The sequence below is a fragment of the Salvelinus alpinus genome, chromosome 26 (genome assembly GCF_045679555.1).
Source record: "Salvelinus alpinus chromosome 26, SLU_Salpinus.1, whole genome shotgun sequence".
Classification (NCBI taxonomy): Eukaryota; Metazoa; Chordata; class Actinopteri; order Salmoniformes; family Salmonidae; genus Salvelinus; species Salvelinus alpinus.
In genome coordinates this window covers 17,498,344-17,525,780 of record NC_092111.1, presented here as the reverse complement: position 1 = coordinate 17,525,780, position 27,437 = coordinate 17,498,344, and the positions used below count along the sequence as shown (strand labels likewise).

The window sequence follows — 27,437 nt, the reverse complement described above, 5'->3', positions numbered from 1 at the left end:
TCGTTTGATGACTCTGTGGAGGTCATAGCAGGACGTCTTGTACTTATTCATATCCTTGGCAGTCGCCTCAGGGTTGTGTAGTCCTTTAATTTAGTGCCACTCTCAGTGCTAATCCAGGGCTTTTGATTGGGGAAGCAACAAACCCTCATGTGGGGACAATGTAGCCAATGCATTTTCCAGTGATGGAGGTGGTTAGCTTGTCAATGTTAGTCTCAAAAGCAGTCCTGTAGCATAATCTCGGATTCTGGTGACCATTTCTCAACGGTGTTTAGTGAGTCTGCCAGAAGTTGTGCACAGCTGGAGTGAATTTAACAAGGAAGCTAGTTTTGAAAATCTCAAATCTTAGAAGAAAAAAAATCACATTTACATGTGATAAGATTCCCCAAAATAATATGGTAGCTGTGATGTAAGGTTTACTTGACTTCACCTTCCTTACCTCAATGCACAATGCCATTCTGAAGGTGAATGTAGGCCTGTGGGCTAAAAACAGTATTTACTTTGGCAACAGAATATTATTGATTACTTTGTAGCATTGCCATTACATAGATTGAGGGCTTGAAACAAGGTTGATAATTTGAACACTAAATATGAATGGAATCCAGATCCGCTTTTCACTTGATAGCTCAAGCCACTGAGGAGAAATAGGAAACACGTGGTAACTTGCAATTTTCAAAGAACCAACTAGCCTACGTGTGGGGATCCGATTCCTTCGAACAAAGTAGGCTACTTTATCCGTGATATATTATTCATCTCCCGTTTTGTAAAATAATTTTTACCCGGTGCCCGAAAAACGGTCTTTTAAAGTTGCCGCTGTCCATGGTAACGGATGTGATAGGCTGAACCTGGGAAAGAAAGAAGCACGCCTCGTACAGAATAGCAGCGGCGCTGGAGTAGCCAACAGTCGTCGTCTGATAGCTCCAGCCAAAACGGGACATCGAACCTTTTTTATTTTATTTATTTATTTGGTTCGATTGATATCCTCTTCTCAAACAAGATGTGACTTTTAAAACAAGACTAATACCTTTAGAATATTCATGTCAGGATAGCCGGGAGAGAGAACGCCGAGGGGTTTTTGCGAATGGAAGTTATTTGTTGTGAATTGTTTTGAGTATGTTATGCCGACGTGAGTTTGTTTTTGGGTTGTCTCTGTTCGTCGTGGACCTTTAATTTGGAATCTAACGACGAAAACCAGATCGTCGAGGGAAACCCTGAGTGGGGATTCTACGAAGCCAGAGAGCTCCCAACAGACCGGGGATTTAAATTGTGTTTGGTGTGCTCCGGGAGAAGCGAGAGTCAAAGAAAGAAATTCATGTGGCCATTCTCTCTTTAGCAAAATATTTTGGATTGCAGAATGAGCAAGGAAAGACCCAAGAGGAATATCATCCAAAAGAAATACGTGAGTAGCTACTTTCCTATTATTGTCCTATGTGCATAAAATAATTTGACCTTTACAAGTTTGCACGTTCAATTCGCCTGTTTCGAAGAAAATGCATCCACTTCGATCACGGAGTAGAAAGGTTACCATTACACAGCTGTGGCCTATTGGAGTCGAATTGCCTTTCAGATATTGAAGTTGTAGAATGTGTTATCAATTAGACGTCTTTGATTTTAAAGAGTCTGTTATATGTATACAGTGTCTGTGTTGCTTCAGTTCTTAAACATCAGACAAGGCTATTTATTTGATTATTAACTCGCCATGGAAGGGCAATGCGCATTGAGGAATCATCACTCTACGAGAAATCAATAAACCTCACACAACAATTTAAGTCAATTTTACACTGGAGCTGGCTACTTGTTTTCAGAATATATTTTTCTCCTTTAGTTCCTTTCAGAGCCGTGAAGAGAGACCGCCATATCTCCCATGGCTGATTCCGGGTTGCATACCCCCATCCTGAGCAGCCCTCTATACACTGTGGCATTTATAAATTAACATTTGTTTTGCTGTTGGATATCATAACAACATTCACTTTAGTTATGTTGACGTGACTTGACTGTAACTGAAAAGCACAGTCCGACCATGAGTGGACTGTGGCTCATTAATTTTCTCGGTAGGAAGAGGACGCAGGGGTTAGGCAATTTAACATTTGAGAAGAATTTATCATTATACAATCGTAGTGGAACGTTCAGGAGGAGTTGCTTGTCTGTTGGTTTACTAACATTGATATGCGATAAAGGGTCTCATCATTTTAATGTTGTGTTGCACGTCTGTGTTATCTCAGTGAATGGAATATATTGCAGCCTGAGCTTGCTGAGTCAGGAATGTTAAAGCTTCTCGGACATTTTTTTTCTAAATCCCCATTTAAGTTTAAGCAGACGAGAGACCCTGGATGCCACTAAACGAAGTGTTAAAGGGCATAGTATATTAAACGCGAACTTGTTTTTTGTGTAATTTTAAAGAGGTGGTATTTCAGTCGCATTGCAGAGGTTCGTGTGAAGGGGAGGCAAGAAGCGACCATTTTCTATCTGCAACTACCTAATACCGGTGAATTTGTCAAAGGGGCTATACCAATTTAGGTAATTTAAAGATTTTTACCCTCTGTGTAACCCAAAAGATTTAAAATATTTTAAATTTAGTTTTAAAACAGGCGTAAACTAACCAATGACGTACTCTCTCAAACTGAGACACTGGCACATCCCTTGGCTGAGTTTAACCCTCACGTTACTGCGTGTCCTCGTGTGAATTTTCCTCGTGTGGAAACAATGTGAAGTTATTATGAACTACTTTGAATAATAACATAACTTCAGATGATGCACGTTTTTATTTCCATATATTTAATCTCAAAACATTTTGGCCACGTGTGGGCCTGCTGTTTGTGGCCCACAACACTTGAGTTATGAAAGCACAGTGGGAACCTCATAAGGTGTGATTGTGGCCTTGCCCAAACATTCCACTCTAACGTGATTGAAACGTTATACTTTTTATATATTATGAGGTGAAATAATACTCATTTCCCGAAGTGTTAAGCATATAGTTACAGTCCATATACTCTATACTTTCCCCAGAGTGTGATACTATTTCTCCCTAACATACTCAACTCTCACTGCAATGCTAAAGTAATCAATGCACTACATTTCCAACTTTCTTTGGGACAGGTGAGATAATTTGACAGCGAAAAGGACACTGGGGAAATCTCAAGACTGAAAATTATGTCTGATATTTTATTCATAACTTACGTAATTATAGATGTATGCTTATATGGCTATGTTTGTGTGTGGAATTGGACTGCACGGAACATGGCTGTCACATCTGCTGAGCTGCAGCAGCTGGGGTAAAAATCTGGTCGGACCAAACCATGCGAACGACAAAACAACCTGGAGGTGCCCCCCTCTCCTCAGGGCCCCCCACTCAGAACGCAACACCCTCCCCCTCAGAACAACTCTTGGCCCCTCTGATTTAACGTCCCCTTAATTAGCGTTAGACAATTAGCCATGCTTGGCTCCTCAGGAACACTGGAAAAGAGTGAGTTGTGATTCTCCCCCATGTGCTCCATCCATGTTATTAAATACATACATCAGGGGGAAAAAACACTTTTTATAAAGCAGACAAGGCAGTTGCTGCTCCTTAGATAAGACTCAAGTTAACCCCCCCCAAAAAAACAATTTTAGAGGCACAAACACTCTCACTCTCTGAAATGATATCTGTATATTCAGTGAATTTGGCGGGGGTGTAATAACTCATTTGGGTAGCGGCGTTTGCTAGATTTGTGGTGTTTATCTGAACATACCACTGAGAGGAGACGTGCAGCCAGGGCCATTTTGTCCTGACTAGGCTGTTCTCAGGATGTGTGGTGGGATAGAGCTGCCTCTGATTCAGGCTTTGTGGCGCTGGGCTGGCCTCTGTGTGCTGGGATAGAGCTTGGCTGTGTGGTGGGATAAGCACAGCTGCTGCAGGGGTCTTTACAAATGTAAAGAAGCTGTCAGTGTTTGTTTCATCAGGCACACAACTGATGAGGGCCAAGTTGAAAAATCCACTGCAGTGTGTTGAGCACAAAAAGAGGAAACACAAATAGAGGGGGCCGGGGTCGAGGCCTGTAAACGTTCCCTCCCCTCTCTCCCTCCCCAGTCCTTCAGCTTTACTATTTAAATTTGTGCCTCATATCCACCCATGAGAGTTTGTGGGTCTGAGCCTGAATGTGCTTAATTTAACCTTCTGTTTTAATGCAGATGGTCTTTTTAAAATCCTCGTTTTCTTCCCGTGTGTAACACAGCAGAGTTCACCGTTCCGCCCTGAGGAACCTTGGCACTGTAACTGGGCCAGTGAGATGCTGTGAGGTAGGTTTCAACAGGAAGGTTTCAGACACCTCATTCTACACCACTACCCTCCACCTTCTTGCTCAAGCATTCTTAGTATTAATCATAGTTTTATCCTCCTTTATATCGGCGGGACCACTGACTCCACAGTACGTGGAGAGCTGGATCTCCACAGTACGTGGAGAGAGGGAACTGGCAGACACAGCCTTTTGATGCTGTTGCATTTATTGATGGATTTATTCAGTTCTCAGTGTTTTTCTGTCTGCCAACAGACAATGTTCCACTTTACTGCGTCGTTACGGGAGCTCCCCAAACTGCCAAATTTAATTTGGGCCGCCAGTGATCAGCTGCAGCCAGCCCATCGCCTCCTATTCTCCATTCTGTCTATCCCTGATTTTATGACAGCTTTACTTCACGCACCCTGCCCCTGTTGCCCTGTTATGTAATGTGACCTATCTCTTATCAGCTGTTACCATCTCGGCACTATCTCTGCACAAGGCCACAGTTCCTTTTCTGTTCATTAGACCAACCTCTTTATGGGCAAACTACCAGCCAGGCTCATGCACTATTTTATTAAACTACCAGGGTAGTGCCATACGTACTGTACCAGGCAGATGAACTGCTGTAATATCATACAAATGGGGGGTGACTGTGTTGATACCATGGATAATGACTCCATATCTGTGCTGAGGAGGATGTGTTCCTATGTACTGTTTGATATTGTAATCATGTGCTGAAATATACTCTATCATATGTGCGATTATTCTGAGATGAGACTGTCTGACATTGCTGTATTGGAGGACTATTCAGAATATATGTATGTATGAGACTCATGTACACCACATTCTCACTGAATGCACTGCTTCATTTTGCTACATGATTTATGTCTTCCTACTCCTGTGGGTTTGGCTGGACTGCCCTGAGAGGGACACAAGCTGCACTACACAGTATGTGTGTGTATGTGGCAGCCAAAGCTTATCTGTTCTGAATCCCGGAGGAGCTGAATCAGCATTTTTAGATGTCTTTGGTTTTGCCTCAACATGCTTCAACCCTGAGGTGGGAGGACACTTGACGGCAGTAGGTAGGCTGCATGGGTGTGACTGGAGGGCAGAACAGGGGAGGATGGAGGGCATTATGAACAAGACACCTTAGCTGAACCCATTCAGCTGGTGAGGGTTGTGTTCAGAGTGCGGTAGACTTCTATGGAGTCTCTACTGACTGTAAAGCCTAATGGAACCATTAGTACTGCAGTGTCCTGCCATCCAACCACTAACCTAACATGGCAGGCGTAAAAAGACGTCTCAGCGTTGTCCCTACATCTGTTCTTTAGGGCAAACGGAAGTTAGGTTGAAAACCCGAAACATCTGTGTTGTACCGACCCTGTGGAGAGTGAGTGCATGGACTGCTTCTATGGTTGAGCTGGGGCTGGACACATCAGTTATACACTCTCGGTCAATCCGGTATTATCTCTAGATCCCTTTCTACCACTCTGACTTACCTTCATCAGGCAGCAGTAAGCCTCCAGGGATAAAGCAATAGAGGTTCCATTCTGACTATATTGATCCACGTTACAGACTCCTAATGCTTTGATGCGTGATGAGCTGCTGAATGGGCAGCGAGGAGGCTATTTTAGCCATATATTGTTATTCAACATGATTTATAAATCATTATACTCAATGTCTAAATATAGTTGACCATCAGATTACACAGCTGTGTTATACCTGGTTTATAGGACTCGTATTTACTCATGTCTGAGTTTTGAATCATAGTGCACTCATTACAAAACTCTCATTATGTAGTTTGGGGTTCTAGGTTTCCACCAATTTATTCTATATAAATCGGTGATGCAATGATGTTTGTAGTGGTGTATATAATGGTTATATTTCATGTGTAGCTGTATAATATCTGTTTCCTGCCAGAGACCCCCACATGGACCTTTGTCCACTGCTGTGTTAGATTGGCACACTGACTTATCCACGGGTTAAGTTGGAGTCAAAGCATTAGTCAGATGTCATATTTACTGTGGTGATGAAGGTATTTCTTTATTTACATTTTTATTGCAGTCATTTGAGGCCCTTGAACAAGCCGGTGTCGTTTTCTGAAAGATGTCCTCTCCCTCAGTGCATGTTAATGCAGCCTTTTCAACAAGCGTCGCCCCCCCTTCTGAGGACAGGCCTAACTCTGGGTGGCAGCTCGCCTCTCGATTTACTACAGTAATGAGCTTGTGCAGTAAGTGGCTGCAGTGTGTACTCTTCTCACTATAATCTGCTGGAGTAGTTGGGTGGGCTGCATTGGCTTTGTGGGGACCGAGTGGCGGGGGGGGGGGTGGACTTGCACAGCTCAAAGGTGGGGAGGCAAGAAACTGAAGCGTTTTTTTTTTTTGGTGAATGGAGGCGAGTTAGTTACCGCTCTGTGCTCCAGCACCATGAGAAACACATTAGTTTCCTGCGCCATCTTGTCTGGTAATAGAATACTGTTTGTTTTTTTATATATATTTTTTTATTCCCTCAGTGTCATTACTCAGCCAGGTGCAAAGAGCAGAGCGGCACCGTTTCCAGTGGGATCAGTATGAGAGCAGAAGCTACGGCAGTTCTCTCCCGCTGAGCCAGAGAATCTCCTCTAAACTGCTGTGGAGGGGTTGGCGGTGGGATATCTTGCTGCTTACAACACTCGTGTATATTTGTCTGTAGTGTGTTTGTATTCATCTGTTTGGCGGGAGATCCGTCTCCTTGGTGGTTTCTTCTCTCCACTCCCTCCTCGCTGCATTCTTCCCACATTTTGTTGTTTGGCTTCAAACTGCCAAAGGAAACATTGGAAGCTTCCCCAGATAGATGGAGTGTAAACTGTTGGAATACCTCACCTCGCCTCTCCCTCTCTCACCATAAACAGGCACCCTGTGCTTTGTCCCTGTGGGTCAGCTAAACACATGAGGCCAGGAGTTTGGTTAGCCACACATTCTGTCCCTCACATGCCATTAGATAGCTGCTGTTGTCTTGGCGGCCTGAAACGTATAAAGATTATTCACAATATGTGGTTTCATAAAGAACGTTGACAGATGTTCATTATGACCCAACAGTGGGATTAATATTTAAAATAGAAGAATTGTCAGAAATCTGATTCAGTCAAAAGTAATGCCTCTGATCTCTCTGCATAATGGCAGAATTTTAATGACACTTCTAGCTGCTAAGTTTTCACTAGGCCTCACAGCAGGGGACTGTAGTGTTTGGTACACCCAGGGAAGGGAGCCAAAGCCCAGGCTGAAAGGCTGGCCCTGCCCCCTGGCCCTGGATCAAATAACCCTCCCAAAGGAAGCACTGTCACAGGTTGTGGTTTTTAGTCTGAGAACTAAAGAGGATAGAAATAATTAAATTGGGGTCTGTTGCGGGTAGAATTTCAATCTTTACCGTTGCTAATGACAGAGCCGGGTCTAGATACTGATCTTAATGTTGATCACGTCAGATCCATATACTGTACAGCCTTGCTTAAATCTCATTACATTGGTAAATTTCAGCAGATTTACACTACAGCCATTTAGGCCTATAGATGTCTATCTAGGTCTATAGTATACTGTGTGACTGAGGACAGAGTATGCGATTTAGTAAGGCTTCAGTTGGTAATCATAGAAGTTCAATCCAAACCAACTCTGCCATGTAATGTAAACTGAATCTGGGAGTCACCTAGTGTTTTTTTTATTTATTTTTTATTCATGCCATCGGAGGGGGCCTAGCCACTCCGTTACTATAGCAACTGCTGGAGTCTGGGCAGAATGGAGCATCCATCGGTCTGTTTTCAGACACGACACTCCAGTGTCTGAACATAGTGGAGAGCTGAAGTTAGACTGTAAAGTAGCTTTGCACAGACTGTACTGAGGGGTGTTTGTAGGTAACAGGCTGAGAGGCATGACTTACTTTGGTATGAAATGTGTGGCAATTTACACTCTAGTGCTATTTTAGGTATTTCACAACTAAGGCATTTCCTGACAGAACTAGCTGTTTGAGGCCTGTTCCCTTTAATATCACACTATTGTATTTTGAATGAAACCAGAAAACCATTACCTGGTACTGTAAATGACGGTTCCACTGAAATCAACTGAGGCATTATTACTCCTATCAGTCATTGTTACCACATTTACTTTACTACCCGAATGGAGAGCAAGTGGAGGAGAGGCAGCCATTTAGTTTCCTCTGAGTATTGAATGGTCTTACTTGGCTTGGTGCTCAGACATAGTTAAGTGGAACCATTTGCCAACCTTGAAGGAGGAGTGTCTGAGTACCTTTATCACTGGACAATCTGCCAGACCCACTGACTGAGGCAGCAGCCATGGTTTGGTGTGTGGCTTTGTGTCTGTGACTTGGCCTGATAGGACAGGAGGTGTGTGACTGGTTCTCCTGTTTACTGTGACGTTGGCAGAGGATCCTGTAAGCGGTGACACCGTGGTAACTAGGTGTCTCTGTCTCCGTGGCAACCAGGTTTGTCTGTGTGCCTGAGACAAAGTACATTTCACCTCCACAGGATCCCTTTGAGCTCAATTACCAACTAGAGGGAGAGAATGAGAAGGAAGGAAGGAAGGAGTGAGAAAGGGATAGTATGAATCAACCCTGCTGCTCCTCTCTCTCTAGCCTGCTGGGGACCCTTCCCTCCCTCCCTTCTGTATCTGATCTAATCGTTTCTCATACATCATAATATTTTGCGCACGGCCCCACAGTACGCTGCCTCCCAGTAACACCACCCTGTCCTACCCCTGCAGCTCCTTCCCTGGGCCTCTCCTCTCCTCCCCAGGCTGCAGCGTGGTTCTTTGTGAGGAAACGGGCCAAGCTATGAGGTGAAAATCACTTCTTAATTGCCTGTTTTCTGTATTTCTGTGCAAGCGAGGGGCTTTAGTGTTGTGAGCCCCAAACAAACAACAACCTGCCCACTGTAATCTACAGTCATATAGCCCTGCACTCTGAATGGCCACTTTCATCATGATTTTCTCAGCAGTGGTGTGTGTAAAAAGCATATCAAACATCTTTCCTCCCAATGACGTTTCTACAGTATGTGATAATTGCCAGAACAAGAGATGCAAAAAATATGTGTTTGGGCTATACTGGCATGGACCTTTTTCTCTATTAGTTTCTGTTGGCTATTAGATTTAAAGGCTGTGGTGTAAGAAGCCAACACTGTGTTGGATGCATGTCCATGTCAGTGAGCGTTTGTGAGCCCAGAGCAGTAGCATGGTGTAGAGCCAGGCTGGGGCCCCTCTGTGGTCAGCTTCCTGTCAACTGTCTGTTCTGCTGCGGTCTCCTCCATTACCAGCAAAGTAACGGCTAATCTTATCTCCCTGACAGTTAGCATTACACTCAGCCTTCTCTCCTGCAGCCATCTCTTTTGAGCTTCACTCTACCAGTCCACTCATTGTCTCTGCAGAAAGAGAGCGTTTTAGTGACAGTTGAGGTTTCTCCCTCCCAGTCAAACTGGCCTGTGAATACCAGGCCAGCTAATCACTAGCTGCTTGTATCTGTCATCCACAGTGTGTCCTGTTGGTGACACTGGGCCTGCTGCAGGAGAGCAGAGCTCACAGCTTCATTAAACCACATGAAATCCTCCACTTAATTTCTGTTGGCCCTGATAGTTGTTTTCCTCCAGCTAACAGAGCCGTGTAGTGCGACTATAACCTAACATAATCATTTAGTCTCCCAGCATCTGGCAGGCGACTCTACTCTCTGAAATCCATCCACTGCTATTTTTATGGGGCATGAATCTGTTGAAGCCACGGCTGCTGCTGGCTGTCTGGCTCTGTTCTCCTGTTGTAAATAACTTCTCTCTCCATCAGAGAAATGGAGTCCATTGTTATGGGTCATTTTCAGGCCTACTTTGTTTGAACGTCAAAGGAGAATAGCTTGTGAATAAAATTAATACGGTTGAAATATGATGGTCAAACGCCTGGACTATATTGAGTAACTGTAGTGCTGAGGAAAAACAAATTACATTTTCTGCTGCTATTGTTTTGATTCCTGGAACATGGCTGGTAGGTCGGTTAGGGGGTTAAGCACAGCGTTTGTATGCTGTGAACCCTCTGACCCTGGACGTTTACAAACGGGACAAAGCAGCTTTGCGTCTCTCAGCTCAGTCAGCGCTCTACTGGCTGTGCTGGGGCCCGGCCTCACGCTTGCATCAACACAGCTCCCCAACCGCAGTGATGGTGCATGATGGGAGCTGCAGAGTGCAGAATACTCCTATGTTTTGGGGTAAGAGTAACCCTCCTGCTACCCCTGTGCTCTCCCATGAGCCAAGTTTATTTATTTTTTTAATATATATTTTTTCTTCTCCCCACTACTAATTGACTGTGAACATGGCTCTGGGAGCACGGTGCTGCATGGATCCCCCTGGCTGTCAATCGCTCTGCTTGGTTGTGAGCGACAGCTACAGATGTGTGCCCTGTTCTGTCTGTCCTTAAACCACAGTACCGTGAAACTGTCAGTCTGCCTCCCTTCCCCCTTTCTTTCCCCACTCCAGAGAAACTCACAATGCCTTTGACTTGTAGTTTCTCAGGTCGTGTCTACACTTGACACTTCCATGCGACTCCTACTATCAGAATACAAAGATCGCATTGAAAAGACTGGTCTAGATGTACAAAAGTCGCTTTGTGGTCTAATTGTGTTCAAATATGGCTGACCACATCAGGTGGTCAGGGATGCATTGTGTGGGAATTTCTCCTTCGTCTGAATGCAGCCAGGCTACCGAAAGCGCATACAGTGGGTGACGTCCAGCACTCCTCCCACCAGTCTCCAGAAATGCATTCCAAGCACCGAGGAACATGTTTGCAGGCCTCTTCAATGCTAGCCAGCTAGTTCATATTTAGAAGAAAAACTCATTTGTTTGACTAGAGATATGCTCATTCATTTGCAATCCCTTTAGCATTGCTTACTGGCTAACTACAGAGGTTAGCTACTGCCATCAGTTGTGATTTTATTATAATTTAGCCTATTCCACCGTTTGTAGAATGCATACTGGCATTTGAATATTGGCGGGAAAAGAGAGTCCGGACACACTGGACACTGTAGACTCATTTACATGTAGGTGTAGACTCCTGACGCTTTCGGAATTCCATGATCAGAACTCTATGATCAGAATACCAAAGCGGCATGAACTGTCAAGTCTAGACACGGCCCGCTGTGTCTTGGGGATCCCATGAGGTTTAACTGAACCACTATGATGTTTGTGTAAATGTGGTCTGTGCACAGCCTTCTCAGCAGTGAGATGTAGGCTACACCAATTCTCAGCTGTGTTGGCTATTTATACTAAATTCTCTTCAGTCCATGCCACTGAAACAGATATTTGAGTTTGACTAAACTCAGTTCTGATGTTTTGGAGCTGGTTATTTGCCATTCATTTATAAAGGTCTAAATGCTTTTCATTCATTGATAAAGGTAGACAGTAGTGCTTCATGCTAGTTTGGTTTAATGTTCTCCCTCACCAGAGAGAAGCTAGTCTAAACCATACTGTTTTATTTCAGTCCTGTGAAATTAATTCATGGAAAAGCTGAGTGTCTGACTCTGCAGTGTGCATATTCTCTCCCCAAATGAGGGCATTGATGTATGAAGAACCTGTCAGAGGAATTGATTCCAAAAGCAGCCGTCTCTTCCTCAAACACACGACTGTTCCCAGTGAGCCCACAGATTGACAGCCAAATTTAGATTATCACCTTATATCAGTCAGTAGGGCGTCTTGGCGTCTATACCTCTACCTCTCTCGGCTTCAGTTTTGTGTTCAGGGCCAAGTGTTTCTTTCTGTCTCACAGGATTTGATGAATAGCTTTAATACAACGTTTCCCTTTTGCTCTCTGAGAAAATAACTCCAATACAAATCAAATCCAACTTTGTGTCACCTGAGCCAAATACATGTGTAGACCTTACCGTGAAATGCTTACTACAAGCCCTTAACCTCTCTAGGGTACGTGAGACGTGAGCGTCCCACCTCTTCAACAGCCATTGAAACTGCAGGGCGCCAAATTCGAAGCAACAGAAATCCCATAATTAAAAATTCCTCAAACATACATGTATTTTACACCATTTTAAAGATACACTTGTTGTAAATCCAGCCACAGTGTCCGATTTCAAAAAAAACTTCACAACGAAAGCAAACCAAACGATTATGTTAGGTGAGTGCCTATTCACAGAATAACACAAAAAGCAGAAATAGAGATAAAATGAATCACTAACCTTTGATGATCTTCATCAGATGACACTCATAGGACTTCATGTTACACGATACATGTATGTTTTGTTCGGTAAAGTTCATATTTATATCCAAAAAATTGAGTTTACATTGGCGCCTTATGTTCAGAAGTCACAAAACATCCTTTGATTTTGCAGAGAGCCACATCAATTTACAGGAATACTCATAATAAACATTGCTAAAAGATACAACTGTTATGCATGGAATTTTAGATGCACTTCTCCTTAATGCAACCGCTGTGTCAGATTTCAAACAAGCTTTACGAAAAATGCAACCCATGCAATAATCTGAGTCGGCGCTCAGAGCCCAATCAAGACACAAATATAGCCGCCATATTATGCAGTCAACAGAAGTCAGAAGTAAAATTATAAACATACACTTACCTTTGATGATCTTCATCAGAATGCACTCCCAGGAATCCCAGTTACACAAATGTTCGATTATGTCCAAATTCCTCCTTGTTGTTCTAGCGTTCAGTACACTTTCCAAACTCACAACGCGAGGTCAGGTCCAGCGGGAAGTACGGACGAAAAGTTAAAGTTATATTACAATCTGTAAAAACATGACAAACAAAGTATTGAATCAATCTTTAGGATGTTTTTAACATAGTTCGTCGATGTTCCAACCGGAGTGTTCCTGTGTATTCAGAAGTGCGATGGAACAGAGCTCGCTCTCACGTGAACGCGCATGGTCAGGGCATGTTCAGGTCACGATAGACCTTACTCATTCCTCTCTCCTTCGGCCCCACTTCACAGTAGGGGCATCAGACAAGGTTCTAACGACTGTTGACATCTAGTGGAAGCCTTAGGAAGTGCAACATTACCAATATCCCACTATCTTCAATAGGAGCTGAGTTGAAAATCAACCAACCTCAGACTTCCCACTTCCTAGTTGGATTTTTTTCTCAGGTTTTTGCCTGCCTGATGAGTTCTGTTATACTCACAGACATCATTCAAACAGTTTTAGAAACTTCAGAGTGTTTTCTATCCAAAGCTACTAATACTATGCATATTCTAGCTTTTATGGCTTTGTAGCAGGATGTTTACTCTGGGCATGCTTTTCATCCGGACGTGAAAATACTGCCCCCTACCCCAAAGAAGTTAACTTCTTATGGCTGCAATCCCGATATGACAACAGCCAGTGAACGTGCAGGGCGCCATTTTCAAAACATCAAAATTCTCATAATTAAAATTCCTCAAACATACATGTATCTCATACCATTTTAAAGCTATTCTTGTTGTTAATCCCACCACAGTGTCCGATTTCAAATATGCTTTACAGCAAAAGCACCACAAACGATTGTTAGGTTACCACATATAGCCACAGAAAAACACAGCCATTTTTTTTCAGTGAAAGAGAGATAAAAAGATCAAATAGAGAAAATTAATCACTAACCTTTGATCTTCATCAGATGACACTAATAGGACTTCATGTTACACAATACATGTATGTTTTGTTTGATAAAGTTCATATTTATCAAAATATGAGTTTACATTGGCGCGTTACATTCACTAGTTCCAAAAACATCCAGTGATTTTTGCATAGCCACATCATTCAACAGAAATACTCATCATAAATGTAGATGATAATACAAGTTATACACATGGAATTATAGATATACCTCTCCTTAATGCAACTGCTGTGTCTGATTTAAAAAAAACTTTACGGAATAAGCCAGCCATGCAATAATCTGAGACAGCGCTCAGAAAAATGTCACAATTAGCCGCCATGTTGACGTCAACATAAACAAGAAATTACATGATAAATATTCCCTTACCTTTGATCTACATCAGAAAGCACTCCAGGAATCCCAGGTCCACAATAAATGTTTGTTTTGTTCGATAATGTCCGTTATTTATGTCCAAATACCTTAGCGCGTTTGGTATACATATCCAAACGCTCATTCTGGTTAGCGTTACATCGGACAAAAACATCAAAAATATATTACAGGTCGAAGAAACATTTCAAACTAAGTACAGAATCAATCATTAGGATGTTTTTAACATATAGCTTCAATAAAGTTCCAACCGGAGTATTCCTTGTCTTCATGAGCAATGGAACGCAAGTGGGTACCATGAGGAATAAGCGTGATCAGAAAACGGCTGACTGCCAGACACCTGAAAGATTCTGCTATCATTCACTCCCACAACACCATAGAAGTCTCATTTTATAATTTCTATTGATGGTTGACATCTAGTGGAACCCCTAGGCAGTGCAACATTAATATCTCAAAGGGATTTCATTGGGGACTCTGGTGAATACATACAAAGCTCAGATTTCTCACTTCCTGTTTTGATTTCTCCTCAGGATTTTGCTTGCCATATGAGTTATGTTATACTCACAGACATCATTCAAACAGTTTTAGAAACTTTAGAGTGTTTTCTATCCAATACTAATAATAATATGCATATATTAGCAACTGGGACTGAGGAGCAGGCCGTTTACTTTGGGCAACTTATTCATCCAAGCTACTCAATACTGCCCCCAGCCATAAGAAGTTAACCAACAGTGCAGTTCAAGAAAAGTTAAGAAAATATTTACCAAATAAAGTAATATACTTTAAAGTGATTGTGCAAGGGTCATTTTGTGATGTGTAGAACTACTATTTTTCCTACTCAACTTTTCCTCTGTGGTTTCTCCTCACCCCTACACTCTGTTCATTGCCTGTCTTCTCCATCCATGCTGCCATTGTCTGTTCTGAAAGCGACTCTGTGACAATGCCACATGCCCCCCTTCGTTTGTGTGTGTGAACCTGTTCCTTCTGTTCCACTAACCTGATGTCTGCAGGTGTTTGTTTAACGGTGTGGTCAGCCATGCGTAGTGGAGGCCAACTGTATGGTAATATGAGACCAGTGATTGTACAGCAGTGATTCTACTCTGAGCAACAACATGGATCTGGGAAGCACCCGGACCTTCACTCATTCAGCTTCTCTTACAATGGCTGATTGACAGCTGGCCCTATTTAATTGTTGTGTATTTCTTATGACAAACAATGGAGAAATGCGTTAAACGTGCAATGTTAAAGGTCTTATGTGCGGTGATTTTTAATGTAGTTTTATGTATTTACAAAGGAGGATGGGACTGAAGCGGATTGCCAAGCCCGGTATCAATGTATTGTCTACATCTAACTGGCTTTTATTCTTCAAGGCTGTTTGGACAAAGGCAGTTGTCTGAATAGGGATGTGTGAGATATATGCACAGCTGTGCTCTGCTGAAAATAACGTTTCCTCTCTAAAGCCACGACAGACAGGAAGAAAGTTGGAATAGAAACAGATTTTCTAAGGACAGGTACACAAGGCAAGTATCCCCATAAGAACACACACCACCATGATTTTGTGAAATTATAATTAATTCTTTATTCAATGTATTCATCATACAATCAAATGTTATTTTATGAGACCTTATCTGTACTACTTCTACAAAATAAATCAATAGCAATTAAACTGCCCATTCACAGTAGAGGAAGGCTGTCAGAGCCAGTTTCTCCATCTCCTCAAAAGAGCCAGTTTCTCCATCTCCTCAAAAGAGCCAGTTTCTCCATCTCCTCAAAAGAGCCAGTTTCTCCATCTCCTCAAAAGAGCCAGTTTCTCCATCTCCTCAAAAGAACCAGTTTCTCCATCTCCTCAAAAGAACCAGTGCTCGTCACTCCTCTCACAGCTTGCTGTGTGATTCTGTCTCTTTGCAAAAGAAGCATATTCCTCACCTTCCTTTTTATGTGGACCAGGCAGCTTTGCTCCTGCTCAGACAGGTGCTAGCTGTGTTCGAGGGCAATGTGTCTGTTCTGCTCACACTCCCAAAGACGTGGGCTGTCCGCCTCCACCTGGGCCATCCATGGTACAGCCTGGACAAATTGCTGGATATAGTAACGCACGTGCGAACACACACACACATACACACAGGCTGCTGCTAACACCTTTCTAAGCTGAAGGGAAGGGCCTCTCTTTCTTTGTTGCTGCTCTGCTCAGAGTGGAACGAGGGAGTACAACGAGGGGAAGGAGGGAGAGCCACAATGACAGACCACCCTTCTCTTCACCAGATGAAACAGAGCTTCACCTGGTCTTATGTGGAACTGTGGACCTGAGCAGTCATAGAGGAACTGACCGGCCGCCATTTTTACTCCGTTACCTTCCTGTAGTGACGATTGAAAAGTAGGTCAGATCAGAGGCCTCGTCAACCCTGCGCTGTGCTGCGTCAAGCAGACCTGCGTAGAGCAATATGCCTCTGCTGTCTCAGCCTCTCTACTGTGTTTCTGTTCAGTGTTTCCTTCCGCCAGCAACCAGCTTGACTTCCCACTGCTTCTGAGCCCCTAGGCAAGAGGCCCAGGAGGCGTGTGTGACCGCTGAACCCCTGTGCTTGGAGGGGTCTGTTCAGTGTCGTGCTGCAGACATGAAATGGACTGACGAGCGATAGGGTTGAGGGGGAAATGGAGATGGGTGGTGGAGAATAATGACGGCTTCTCCACAGACAGACCGGCAAAACGGGACCGGAAAGGGGTTATGAACAGAGGGAGTGTGACAGACCTGGATGGAGAGAGATTGAGTGCAGTTAGTCTGCTGAGGAGAGAAAGGAAGCGAAGAGGGAGAGACCAGCATGCTGCTGTTGTTAGGGCATGGGGGGAGAATGGGTGGAGCCACCCATATGCCTTGGCCAATCCCTGCCAAGCTCCCTGCTCACTCTGCTGTGTAGTTGGCTGAGGTCTCCATGGCAGAACAAAGTGCTTTTGATAGGCGAGCAGCAGTGTAACCAGACTCTGGGGGTTGAGGGACTCCGGGGTGGGTAGGTAGTCTCCTTCCCCTGGGTTTTGTCATGTGTTTAAATGGCTAATAGGAGCTGAAACGAGCTCAGGTTGGTTGGCACTGCCACGGCCCTCAGTTCCATCCAGCCCTGAGCTGCTGCTGACGTAAAACATCCAGAACGTAAAGCTGAATAGAGATCAATGAACTGTATCAATAAAATATTAAGACCACAGCAGTTTCACTGAGGCCCCCCCCCCTTCTGTGTAATGTTGGCTCAAGATTATTTGAAGCTTCTATCACCCTTTAGTCTACAAGTGGCCAACACTCCTGTCTTTTTAACTCTCATGCATGGCAACATCAACTCAGGAAGCATGGAGCCGGTCTGTTTGTGTTTCCACCACACCAGGCTTCGAAATAATCTAATCTGTCAGTAAGGGCTCTCTCTCTTCCTGCTCCTCCCCTCTTTCTCACTCACTAGAGCGTTTCACAGACCCTGGTCACTAAGCTATCCCTCCGGTCTCTGCTCTTCTTTTCTCCTCCTTTCATAATTTAGACGATCACATTTACCAACATTCACAGACTGGCACACACGAACATGCACACTCATGCAAAGATAACTGGCAGAAATTCTCCTGTATTTGATTTTACAGTACCAGTCAAAAGTTTAGACACCTACTCATTCCAGGGGTTCTTTTATTTTTACTATTGCAGGAAAGAAATTCCACAAATGAACTTTTAACAAGACACACCTGATAATTGAAAAGGATTCCAGGTGACTACCTCATGAAGCTGGTTGAGAGAATGCTAAGAGTCCAAAGCTGCCAAGGCAAAGGGTGGCTACTTTGAAGAATCTCAAATATAAAATATATTTTGATTTGTTTTTGGTTACTACATGATTCCATATGTGTTATTTCATATTTGTAATGTCTTTACTAATATAATACAATGTGGAAAATAGTACAAATAAAGAAAAACCCTTGAATGAGTAGGCCTGTCCAAACTTTTGACTGGTACTGTATAAGCTGGGATTGGCAGCCAGGCCTAAAACCAGAGAACAGTTTGACTTAACAACACCTTTGGAGCAGAAGTAGTTTTTTTCTCTTCAGATGACTGGCACTACACCCCGTCCCCCACCCCCACACACACAAAAGTGAAAGTCACCGTAGCCTCCTGTAAGTGGGTGACCGACCAACCAACCCTAGTCTGTTGGGTGAATTCTCCAGGTTCCACTGAGGCGTGGGTGAGAAGCTTCTCAGCAGTCCTGTCCTGAAGAAAGGGAGGGTTTCATTATTTATTCCTATGGGTTAGCTAGATGGCAGCATTGCAGGGAAATGTCCAGTTTTTCCCATGGCAACCAGACAGGATCCTTCTGGTTGCGCTTCCTGTTCAGATGGTTACATCACTAGTCTGGCATTGTGGGTCATCGGCCAGTGTCCATTCAGAAATCTGATACCTGATAAGGGTATCCCCACTGCCGTCTGACAGGACGACTGGTGTCAGAGGAGTTTCACTATGAGAGAACCACCTAGAAAAGATTGTCAGGAGTTCGGATGAAGGGGAAATGAAAAACGGACATCACTGATTTGCAGGAAAAAGTCTGGTCTCATTAGCGCTTAATCTTTGACCCAAGATGATGCCACAGTTTTTGTCTGGTAGCCTGGTCTGTTGGCCACTAAAAACTGAGAGAACAGACCGTAGTGTGAGTCTGTAGCAAAGCATTACATCATGTGGATGGAGATCCCAGGGAGCAGACTCTGTGTGTGTGTGTGTGGGGGGGAGCTGAGGGAAAGTGATGGTATGGAAACAAAGCTTTCTGTGTTCTATGGTTGTTCCGTAGCCTTAGCTTTATTCTACGAGGCGAAACGCAGGAAGAGGGGGGAGGAGTTTCATACCATATCATGGAAGCCTTTATTCATAACTTCATTGAAGTGACATAAGGTGGTACAGTTACACGTGTTAAGTTGGAGATGCGTGTGTGAACCTGAGGAACAACAATGGAATCACATTGGCTAGAACAAGGGGAACTTCCTCTGTCAAAGGTATTCCCACAGAACTGCCTACTCCAATACAGTATCTTCCAAGTGTTCCGAAGTAGCTTTTATAGAAAAGGAGGTTCTAGAGGTCAGGGAATAAATGTGTGCAAAATAATGAGAAAATAGGAATGCCATTTTATGGCATGTGTGTGTGTGTGGTTAACATTGCTATTGAGGATACGTAGTTGGTTAGTCTGGTTCAAATCAAAATCCCCACCCACCACTGACTTGGCTGGACTGCAGTGAACTGGCTGTAGTGGAGTTTTGGAGGAACCAGAGGAAAAAGACTTGCACGTTTTCAACTGAGCAGATGAACAAGAGACTAGTGGTGCACTGACATGTCACACTTTGACTGGCAATGTCCTCTGGCAGCGACGGTAGTGTGAGAAGGTGGGAGGAGGACTGGGAGCGATATCAATGGCTGCTCTCTGAGTAACAGATGTTTCGGCCAGCTACTTCTGTACGATCTGTCTGTCTACTGGGAACAGTGGGGTTACAGTCCTGGTGGCTCCCTAGTTTCCCCATGCCCTCCCTGCCACAATACAGCTCATCTTAAGCAGGAGAACCCTTTTAAGCATTCATGCAGAGGCCCCTGTGTGACTGTCAATACGGACCTGTGTGTGAGGAAGTGACGGCACAAGGGTGTGACTGTGTAATTAGGTCTCCCTGAGACTGATCTCTCCTCTCATGGTTTCTCTTTTGGCTGATGCTTTGTCTGCTTGGCAGCCTCTGATAGCACAGCACCACTGAGCTCAATTCAAGTTGTTTTCTTGAGCTTTCCCCTCTCCCTTTTTAAAATTTGGAGCTATTCCTCATTCCTCCCACTCCTGTCATACACGTAGAGCATCTGGCCCAGAGGATGAGTAACATGTGAATGCAGACTGAGGTAGCTCGGATCAGCTGGAGGTGGGTACAGTCTGCACACAGACGTGGCTCTAGTGTTGTCGTCATCCCTCTTAATGTATTTCTGTCTGCCCTAGGTCAATGCTAAATTTAACTAACTATACTGATTATTCTAATCGAGACAAATACTGTGATTTGAACGAGTTGGGTATTTTATTGTTAAAGTGGCCTGACTAGAACAGAACAGGATAAACTTGTCACTGATCACAACTCACGACCTGAATCTGTCCCTCCTGCGGGTAGGAGATAACTGAACCACTTCCATGGTGTTTTAGTTCCTAGACTGGTAGTTCAGTAGACTTCTCTTCTGGCAGCCACTGGTACCCAGCCAGCCTCAACAGTCAGGTGGAAGTGAAGACTGATTTTTTTTAAAGGAAGAAGATATGGGGGGGGGGGGGGATGGATGGAGGAAGGAGTTGCCTGATAAGGAAGTTTACAATTAGGAGCCATCCAGGTGAGGCGAGGACCTCCAGTTAGAGTTTATTGTGCTTTCAAAATGGACTTTTAATTCTCTGCAGCCTCCTCTGCTCCTGTGTGCTGAAAGCTACAAAATAAGCTTGATGTCTGGCAAACTTTCCCACCCAGCAGAAATGTGTTCATGAGAACCTCTGTCTGTAGAATAATGATAAAGACATGAAAGAATGATTCAGGATGGCTGAGTCACAGTAGTTTCCTCAGAGCTTCCTCCCTGCATCACATCCAATCATTATGTTGGTTTTAACCTGAGTGGGTTGTTAGGAAGATGACATCAATATCTGAAGTGGTTTTTACTCATCTCAGTGTATCGCCTACCAGAAGCTCCTTGTTTTGTTGATGAATGTTTGAGATCCTCCTCGGTCATGAGACTGAGCTGAAGGAAACTAGTGTTGTCACCAAAGGGAAACTCTTTCTCAGTCATTCCTCTCGCTGTCGGTGCCTTGTGGTGATGTCAGAAGCTGTGAAATGTTCAGCTCAAATCAAATGTATTTGTCACATGCACCGAAATACAACAGTTGTAGACTTTACTGTGAAATGCTTCCTTAATAGCCCTTTCCAAACCATGCAGAGTTAAAGTAATACATAAATAAATTACAATATGCTCTATATGAAATAGTAACACAATAAAATAACAAGGCTATATACACTGAGTACCAGTACCGAGGCAATGTGCAGTAGTTGAGGTAGAGCGAGGTCTTCGGAGATGAGCGCGTTTGAGTTTCTCCACTTCAGTCGGTAGTGTTTCAGCCATTGGTTCTGTGACCCGGTGGGCATTAGGACTGTTTTTGTGGTGTGGTTGTTTCTCCATGTGTCCTTGGTTTTAGGTTGAAGACCCCTGCCTGCCTTGTCTCTGGGGGCTACTGCCCTCTGGCTAACAACATTACTCTAAGCAGAGACGACTTATCAAGGAGGGGAGGGAGGGGAGACTCTGACTAACCGTTAACCATCAGACAAATTACCTCCAGTGGTTTCTGGAGTGGGGAGGCATTCAGTCACCCAAGCATCTAGACCCTAAAGATGGGACCTGGGTGGGGTGAGCAGCAGGGTGGTACTCAGGGGCTTATGAAAGTGGAACTTGATCAGATGGTCAGGCTAAGTAATCTAACACACAGCATTGGCAAGGCTTGAATGGTCTGTGTTGCTTTAACTCAGTCACATGATGCACCTAACTGACAACCTCCAGTGGTTTGTTCCCCCACCACCATATTAAACAGGCTCTACTGAGTCATATGGTTGCTGGGTATGGGAATGGTTTTGTGTTAAGGCACAGAGGGGCTCCTCCATTAATCTGTCAGACAAGATCACTGTAGACCTATTAAACACCCATACAGACTGTATAAATGGGCTGTTTTTAATATAAACGTGATTTGTCTGAATGTCACAGCACTGCAGTAGTAGTGGGTTCTCCTGACTCGTCTGGTATGGCTCACCCTACCATGGTCTCTCTCAGGGCTGCCTCTCTCTGTAGCCCAGCCTTGATCTGTCCTCTCTCTCTCAGGCAGCACCAGGCTGATGATTAGATGAAGGGTCATGGAGTTTGGCCCGGGAGGGGTGGCTCTGGGGGCTTAGCTGATTACTTGTTCTAATAGAACTGAACTGTTTCAGCAGCAGACCGAAATATGTCATCTACTAAAGAGATGAACAGGGTCTGTTGCAGCACACGCCTGTAATGCACAGACAGAATTTTGGGTATTCAAATATAGCGAAGTCATAGCAAAGCATGGCTGGTGGCTCTGAGTCCTGCATTTTTTAAATTGGACGCTCAAAGACGCAGTGGAATGTAGTTTACACTAGTGCAGAAGTACTGATGCACTTAGATTCATGACCAACCTGAGAGTATAGAGGTGCTAGAACAGATCATTTAAAGCCTATTTGTTAACCCTGGAATTTTCATACTGTTTGTTGCATTTCTGCATTGTGTTATATAGATTTTACTGGAGGGACAAATTGCAACTGAAAATGTGCCAAGTGTTTATGTTGGAAGCACTTAACACTATCAAATCTGCAACAGCACTCGTAAACAGTGTTTATGAATGTTAATCTATTTGGTATTACTGTAGCTCCAGGAAGTCTGGGCTAGGGGATATTCTTGCTTCTCTGTGTGGGTTGAAAAAGTTCCTAAGGTCCCAGCCTCGTCCAAACTCCTCTCTCACACTATGTTAACATCCATTTTGTGCCTGCCTGGTAAGGTTTGTAGAATGTGGACCTTTGACATGTCCTACTTCCCCACCCACTCTGCTGCTCTCCACCCACAGCTCTGGGTTTGTGTGTTGTGGTCGGGTGAGCGTGCACTGCTACTGCAGCTGAACTGCATGCCATGCACGGAGAGCAGAGCTGCTTCTAATGCAGTAGTCTCCACTGGACTGCTCTCATTTTCTTGTTTGTTTTTGTTCTACCTATATCGATTACTGCATTGTTGGGAAAGAGCAAGCAAGAAAGACATTTTACTGTACTTGTTTATGGGACAATAATACTTGAAACAAACTCTGCAGCGAGCACTCTTGACTTTTTTCAGGTCCTCAGATGTGAAGCGATTCACAGTCCTACATGACCAGGAGTTGACGTTTAACTTTTTTTTGCCACTAGGACAGATACATTTTTATACAAGCTGAAGTCACTTATCCCGACCCCAAAAAGGTCTGCAACGCCAAAAGGGTTACTGAAAAAATGACTGAAGTATATAGAAGGACATAAATAATTTTCTGTGCTTGGCGATATACTATGTTATTGCCCCCTAGCAGTTATACCAAAAAGTAAAAAACACACTACTATGCATTTTGGCTCTAATGCTAATTGAGGGACGAGAGGAATCATGACATGGACAAAATATATTTAGTGGATCCAAATCTTTTCGAATAGCCTATTCCACTCTGGTGGAGCTGTGGCACGAAAGAGGCCTAGGCTTCTACACATCTGGCTGTGTGTTCTGAAAAATGCTGATGAAGCGAGTGACGGTCAACAAGCCTCGCTGGCGATGCGTCTTGTGATGGGTTGAAAAGCATCATGGGCTGCAGAGCAACTCTACTGTCCTCACAACTGGATAATTATAAACTGATTTGCATTTGTGCCTCATTCTCTTATTAGGCATAGGCCACTACAGTTCCTTTAGAAAGTATTCATACCCCTTCACTTATTCCACATTTTGTTACAGCCGGAATACAAAATGGGTGAGAATCAATTTTTATTTTATTTTATCCATCTACACACAATACCCCATAATGACACATTTGAGTAAATGGATTGAAATTAAATGCAATATATAATTTGCGTAAGTATTCACATCCCCGAGTCAATACATGTTAGAATCACCTTTGGCAGTGACCTACAGCTGTGAGTCTTTCTGGGTAAGTCTCTGAGCTTTGCACACCTGGATTGTACAATGTTTGTCCATTTTATTGTTTTCAAAATTCTTCATGCTCTGTCAAATTGGTTGTTGATCATTGCTAGACCACTGTTTTCAGGTCTTGCCATGTATTTTCAGGTTTATTGCCTTGTGTTTTAGGTTTATTGTCCTGCTGAAAGGTGAATTAATCTCCCAGTGTCCGGTGGAAAGCAGACAACCAGGTTTTTCTCTAGGATTATGCCTGTGCTTAGCTCCATTCTTCTATTTTATTTTTTTAACCTGAACAACTCCCCAGTCTTTAACGATTACAAGCATACCCATAACGTGATGCAGCCACCACTATGCTTGAAAAGATGGTGCGTGGTAATGTGTTGTATGTTTGAGGCAAATCCAATAACAATTTGTATTCAGTACAAAAAGTGAATTGTTTTGTCACATTTTTGTTCAGTATTACTTTAGTGCCTTGTTGCAAACAGGACGCATGGTTTGGAATATTTTTATTCTGTACATGCTTCCTCCTTTTCACTCTCAATTAGGTTAGTATTGTGGAATAACTACAATGTTGATCCATCCTCAGTTTTCTCCTATCACAGCCATTAAATTTAACTGTTTTAACTCAGCAACTGAGTTAGGAAGGATGACTATCTTTGTAGTGATTGGTTGTATTGATACACCATCCAAAGTGTAATAACTTCACCATGCTCAAATGGATAGTCAGTGTCGGTATTTTTTTATCGACCTATAGGTGCCCTTTGCGAGTCATTGGAACACGCCCCTGGTCTTGTGGTTGAAACTGGTGTTCTGAAATTCACTGCTTGACTGAGGGACCTTAAAATTATCTTTGTGTGTAGTACTGATATGAGTTAGTGTATAAAGTAATTTTTTTATGACTATTGCACACAGAGGGAATCCATGCAACTTATGTGACTTGTTAAACACATTTATACTCCTGAACTTATTTAGGCTCAGGGGTTGAATACTTCTCATTATTTATTAATTTGTGAAATTAAACAATTCCACTGATGTGTGTAGTAGGCCAGTGACCTAAAACAATTCTCAATTTGAATCCATTTTCAATTCAGGCTGTAACACAAAATGTGGAAAAAGTCAAGGGATGTGAATAGTTTCTGAGAGCACTGTACATGCGTTGTGGGTAGGTTGCGCATTGCTAGAGTCATATGGAACTAGTTCTAGACCAACTATGTATAATTGATTTAATAAGCTTTCCTCCTTTTAAATAAATAAATAAATACATTCCATTAGATTTCCATCTTGGTACTGTTTGCTCAATTTCTCTTGTTGTGGCCTAAAAAATGTTGTCATTCAAAATGAATCTGTGAATGAGAATAGCATGGACTTTCATACCGATTCTCATTTAAAAGCTGCAACTATAGGACAAACTTTGTTAGAATAGGTTGGTGAATACTCTAATTTGTCATACTGCTTTTGTGATTTTTCAGTTAGTAGGATTAGGCTTTTGGTCATTTGGTTCGCAAGGATGGATATTTTATTTCTGCCTCATGCATCAATTGTCTTATGGTTTGCCTTAGGTTTGTTCCAATTTCTCATTAGATTTTTATATCTTGCAAATGTTTCTTCTGTCTCTTTTTATTACCTTGGTTTTTGTGTTATTCATAAACAACTTAACTTTCTGAGATGGCCTAGAACTAGATTCATTCATTGTTCTATTAAAAAAATCTAGCATGCATTGCACGGAGTGGCTTAATAGGCCAAGTCCTATTTCTATCAAATAGAGGAAATAGAACATTTGGGCTTCTATAACAATAAGACACGGAGTGTCCTCTATAAAAAAATAGCTTCGGCTATTGGCCCAGATCATTCGAGAGCGAGGAAAAAACAAACATTTTCTGACCAGATATTTTTCCGATCTTATGGGGAGACTAGATCCCGTTGTAAATATAACATATTTATTGACATAGGTAATTTAATCAATGTCAACCATGCACTGCCCTCATCCAATTCTGATCAAAGTAACAACTGAATTTAAAAAATAAATGTTTTTTTTGTGCACCTGACAAGTGGACAAGCATTGATGTCGAGCCCTGCATGCCGCGCTCTCAGCCAACCAGCCAGCATGGAGGCCTTCTGCCTTTTAGTTCATCACCAAGAACTGCTTAAAGCTACAGTATGGAGCCTCAGACCAAGTCAAGCGTACTCTTAGGTCTCTGCGCTCAGTGCATAAGAGGTTAACTAGCAGATGCTGCTGTGGTTTTAGCTGGATCTGGATGCGTCTGGATGCGTGTTTGCTCCAGTGGCCGCCCCCACTAGACCCTCCAGGCTAAACCTGTCATCATTAATATGTAATAGGGTTATGGTTAGGGGGGGGGGTAGTGAAGGGTTAGGGGGCATTAGGGTCTCATCATACTTGTCCAAGATCTTTGATGCCCCAGTTACTGACTGCCTCAGCTGCTGCTCTAAAGTGGCCTTGCTTCCTGTCCAAATTCTAGCTTTTCTCACAGAAAAGTGTTTGTGGGTGTGCATCTGTCTCGTTCTGTGTATTTGAGTAGGAGGTGAGGGACAGTCAGACAAGATCTCAGTTCTCGATATACACATTTTTGTTGGCTGCACATCAAGATCATCTTTCTGTTCGCTCAGTCTGTTCGTCTTCGAGTCTGCTGCCTGAGTCATATATGCGCGCCGACCAGCCCTGTGTCCTCTTATCCCAGCCCAGCATGACTGCCAGTCAGTCAGAATGTGACAGCACTCCCTCTTATGTTTCTCTAGTAGAATCTGAGTAGACGAGGAAGTAGCAGAAAGACTAGTCTTTAATTAGAGGGTTGTTGATCATACTATGACTACATTAAAAATGTATCTTGTCTGGTAGGATGTTTAGCACAGTGGATGGTGGGATTGTTGTGTTTTTCTGAGAGGCTGGAGCCACAGAGTGCTGCTGTCTGTTGGGGTGAGATGTCTCTGTCTGTCTGATGGCAGGCTACCTCAGCAGACGCCATCCTATATTGTATTTCTATCCTGCCCATGAGAAAAAGGATGTGATTTGTTAGTCGAATCTCCTATAAATATTTAACCCCTCACTTCAAATGGCTGTTAGCAGTTCTAGTTGCCGTGGGGATGGGCCTAGTGTTTGTTTAGCCAAACGTCATCTGTTTCTCTAGTTCTGCCAAAATGTGAGTTCCTGCATGCATGTCCTTCTGACACTGCCTTCCTAAGTGGCTGCACCGCAGCCAGGGCTTTACAGGGTGTTTTCCCTGGGCTCATGGACTGCTGTGTGGAATAATCAATAACACATTATATAATGTCACCTCCTAGGCTTTAGGGAACCTGCTGATCTGATCTGCCCCCTTTCTAATGCCATTGATTTGTGTCCTATCTTTTCCTAGCCTGGAATCCAAACTGATTATCACTATTGTTTCATGATATTCCAGGCCTTTTCAGATGAATCTTTTCCTATGTTATATTGCCATCCTGGTCCGTCCTGTGTGTTGCTACTATATAGCC

At 43.3% G+C, this 27,437-nt stretch overlaps 1 protein-coding gene across 2 annotated transcripts in view; it reads left to right on the top strand.

The window, feature by feature from the left end:
* Positions 1-728: 728 nt before the first annotated feature.
* LOC139554855 (protein Jumonji-like) overlaps positions 729-27,437 on the top strand; it is an 88,297-nt gene continuing 61,588 nt past the window's right edge. For both annotated transcript variants that reach the window (XM_071368061.1, XM_071368060.1), the window contains exon 1: positions 729-1,396. In XM_071368061.1, coding sequence (XP_071224162.1) covers positions 1,352-1,396 — 45 coding nt within the window. In that variant the 5' untranslated portion in view covers positions 729-1,351. The remainder of the gene's footprint in view (positions 1,397-27,437) is intronic.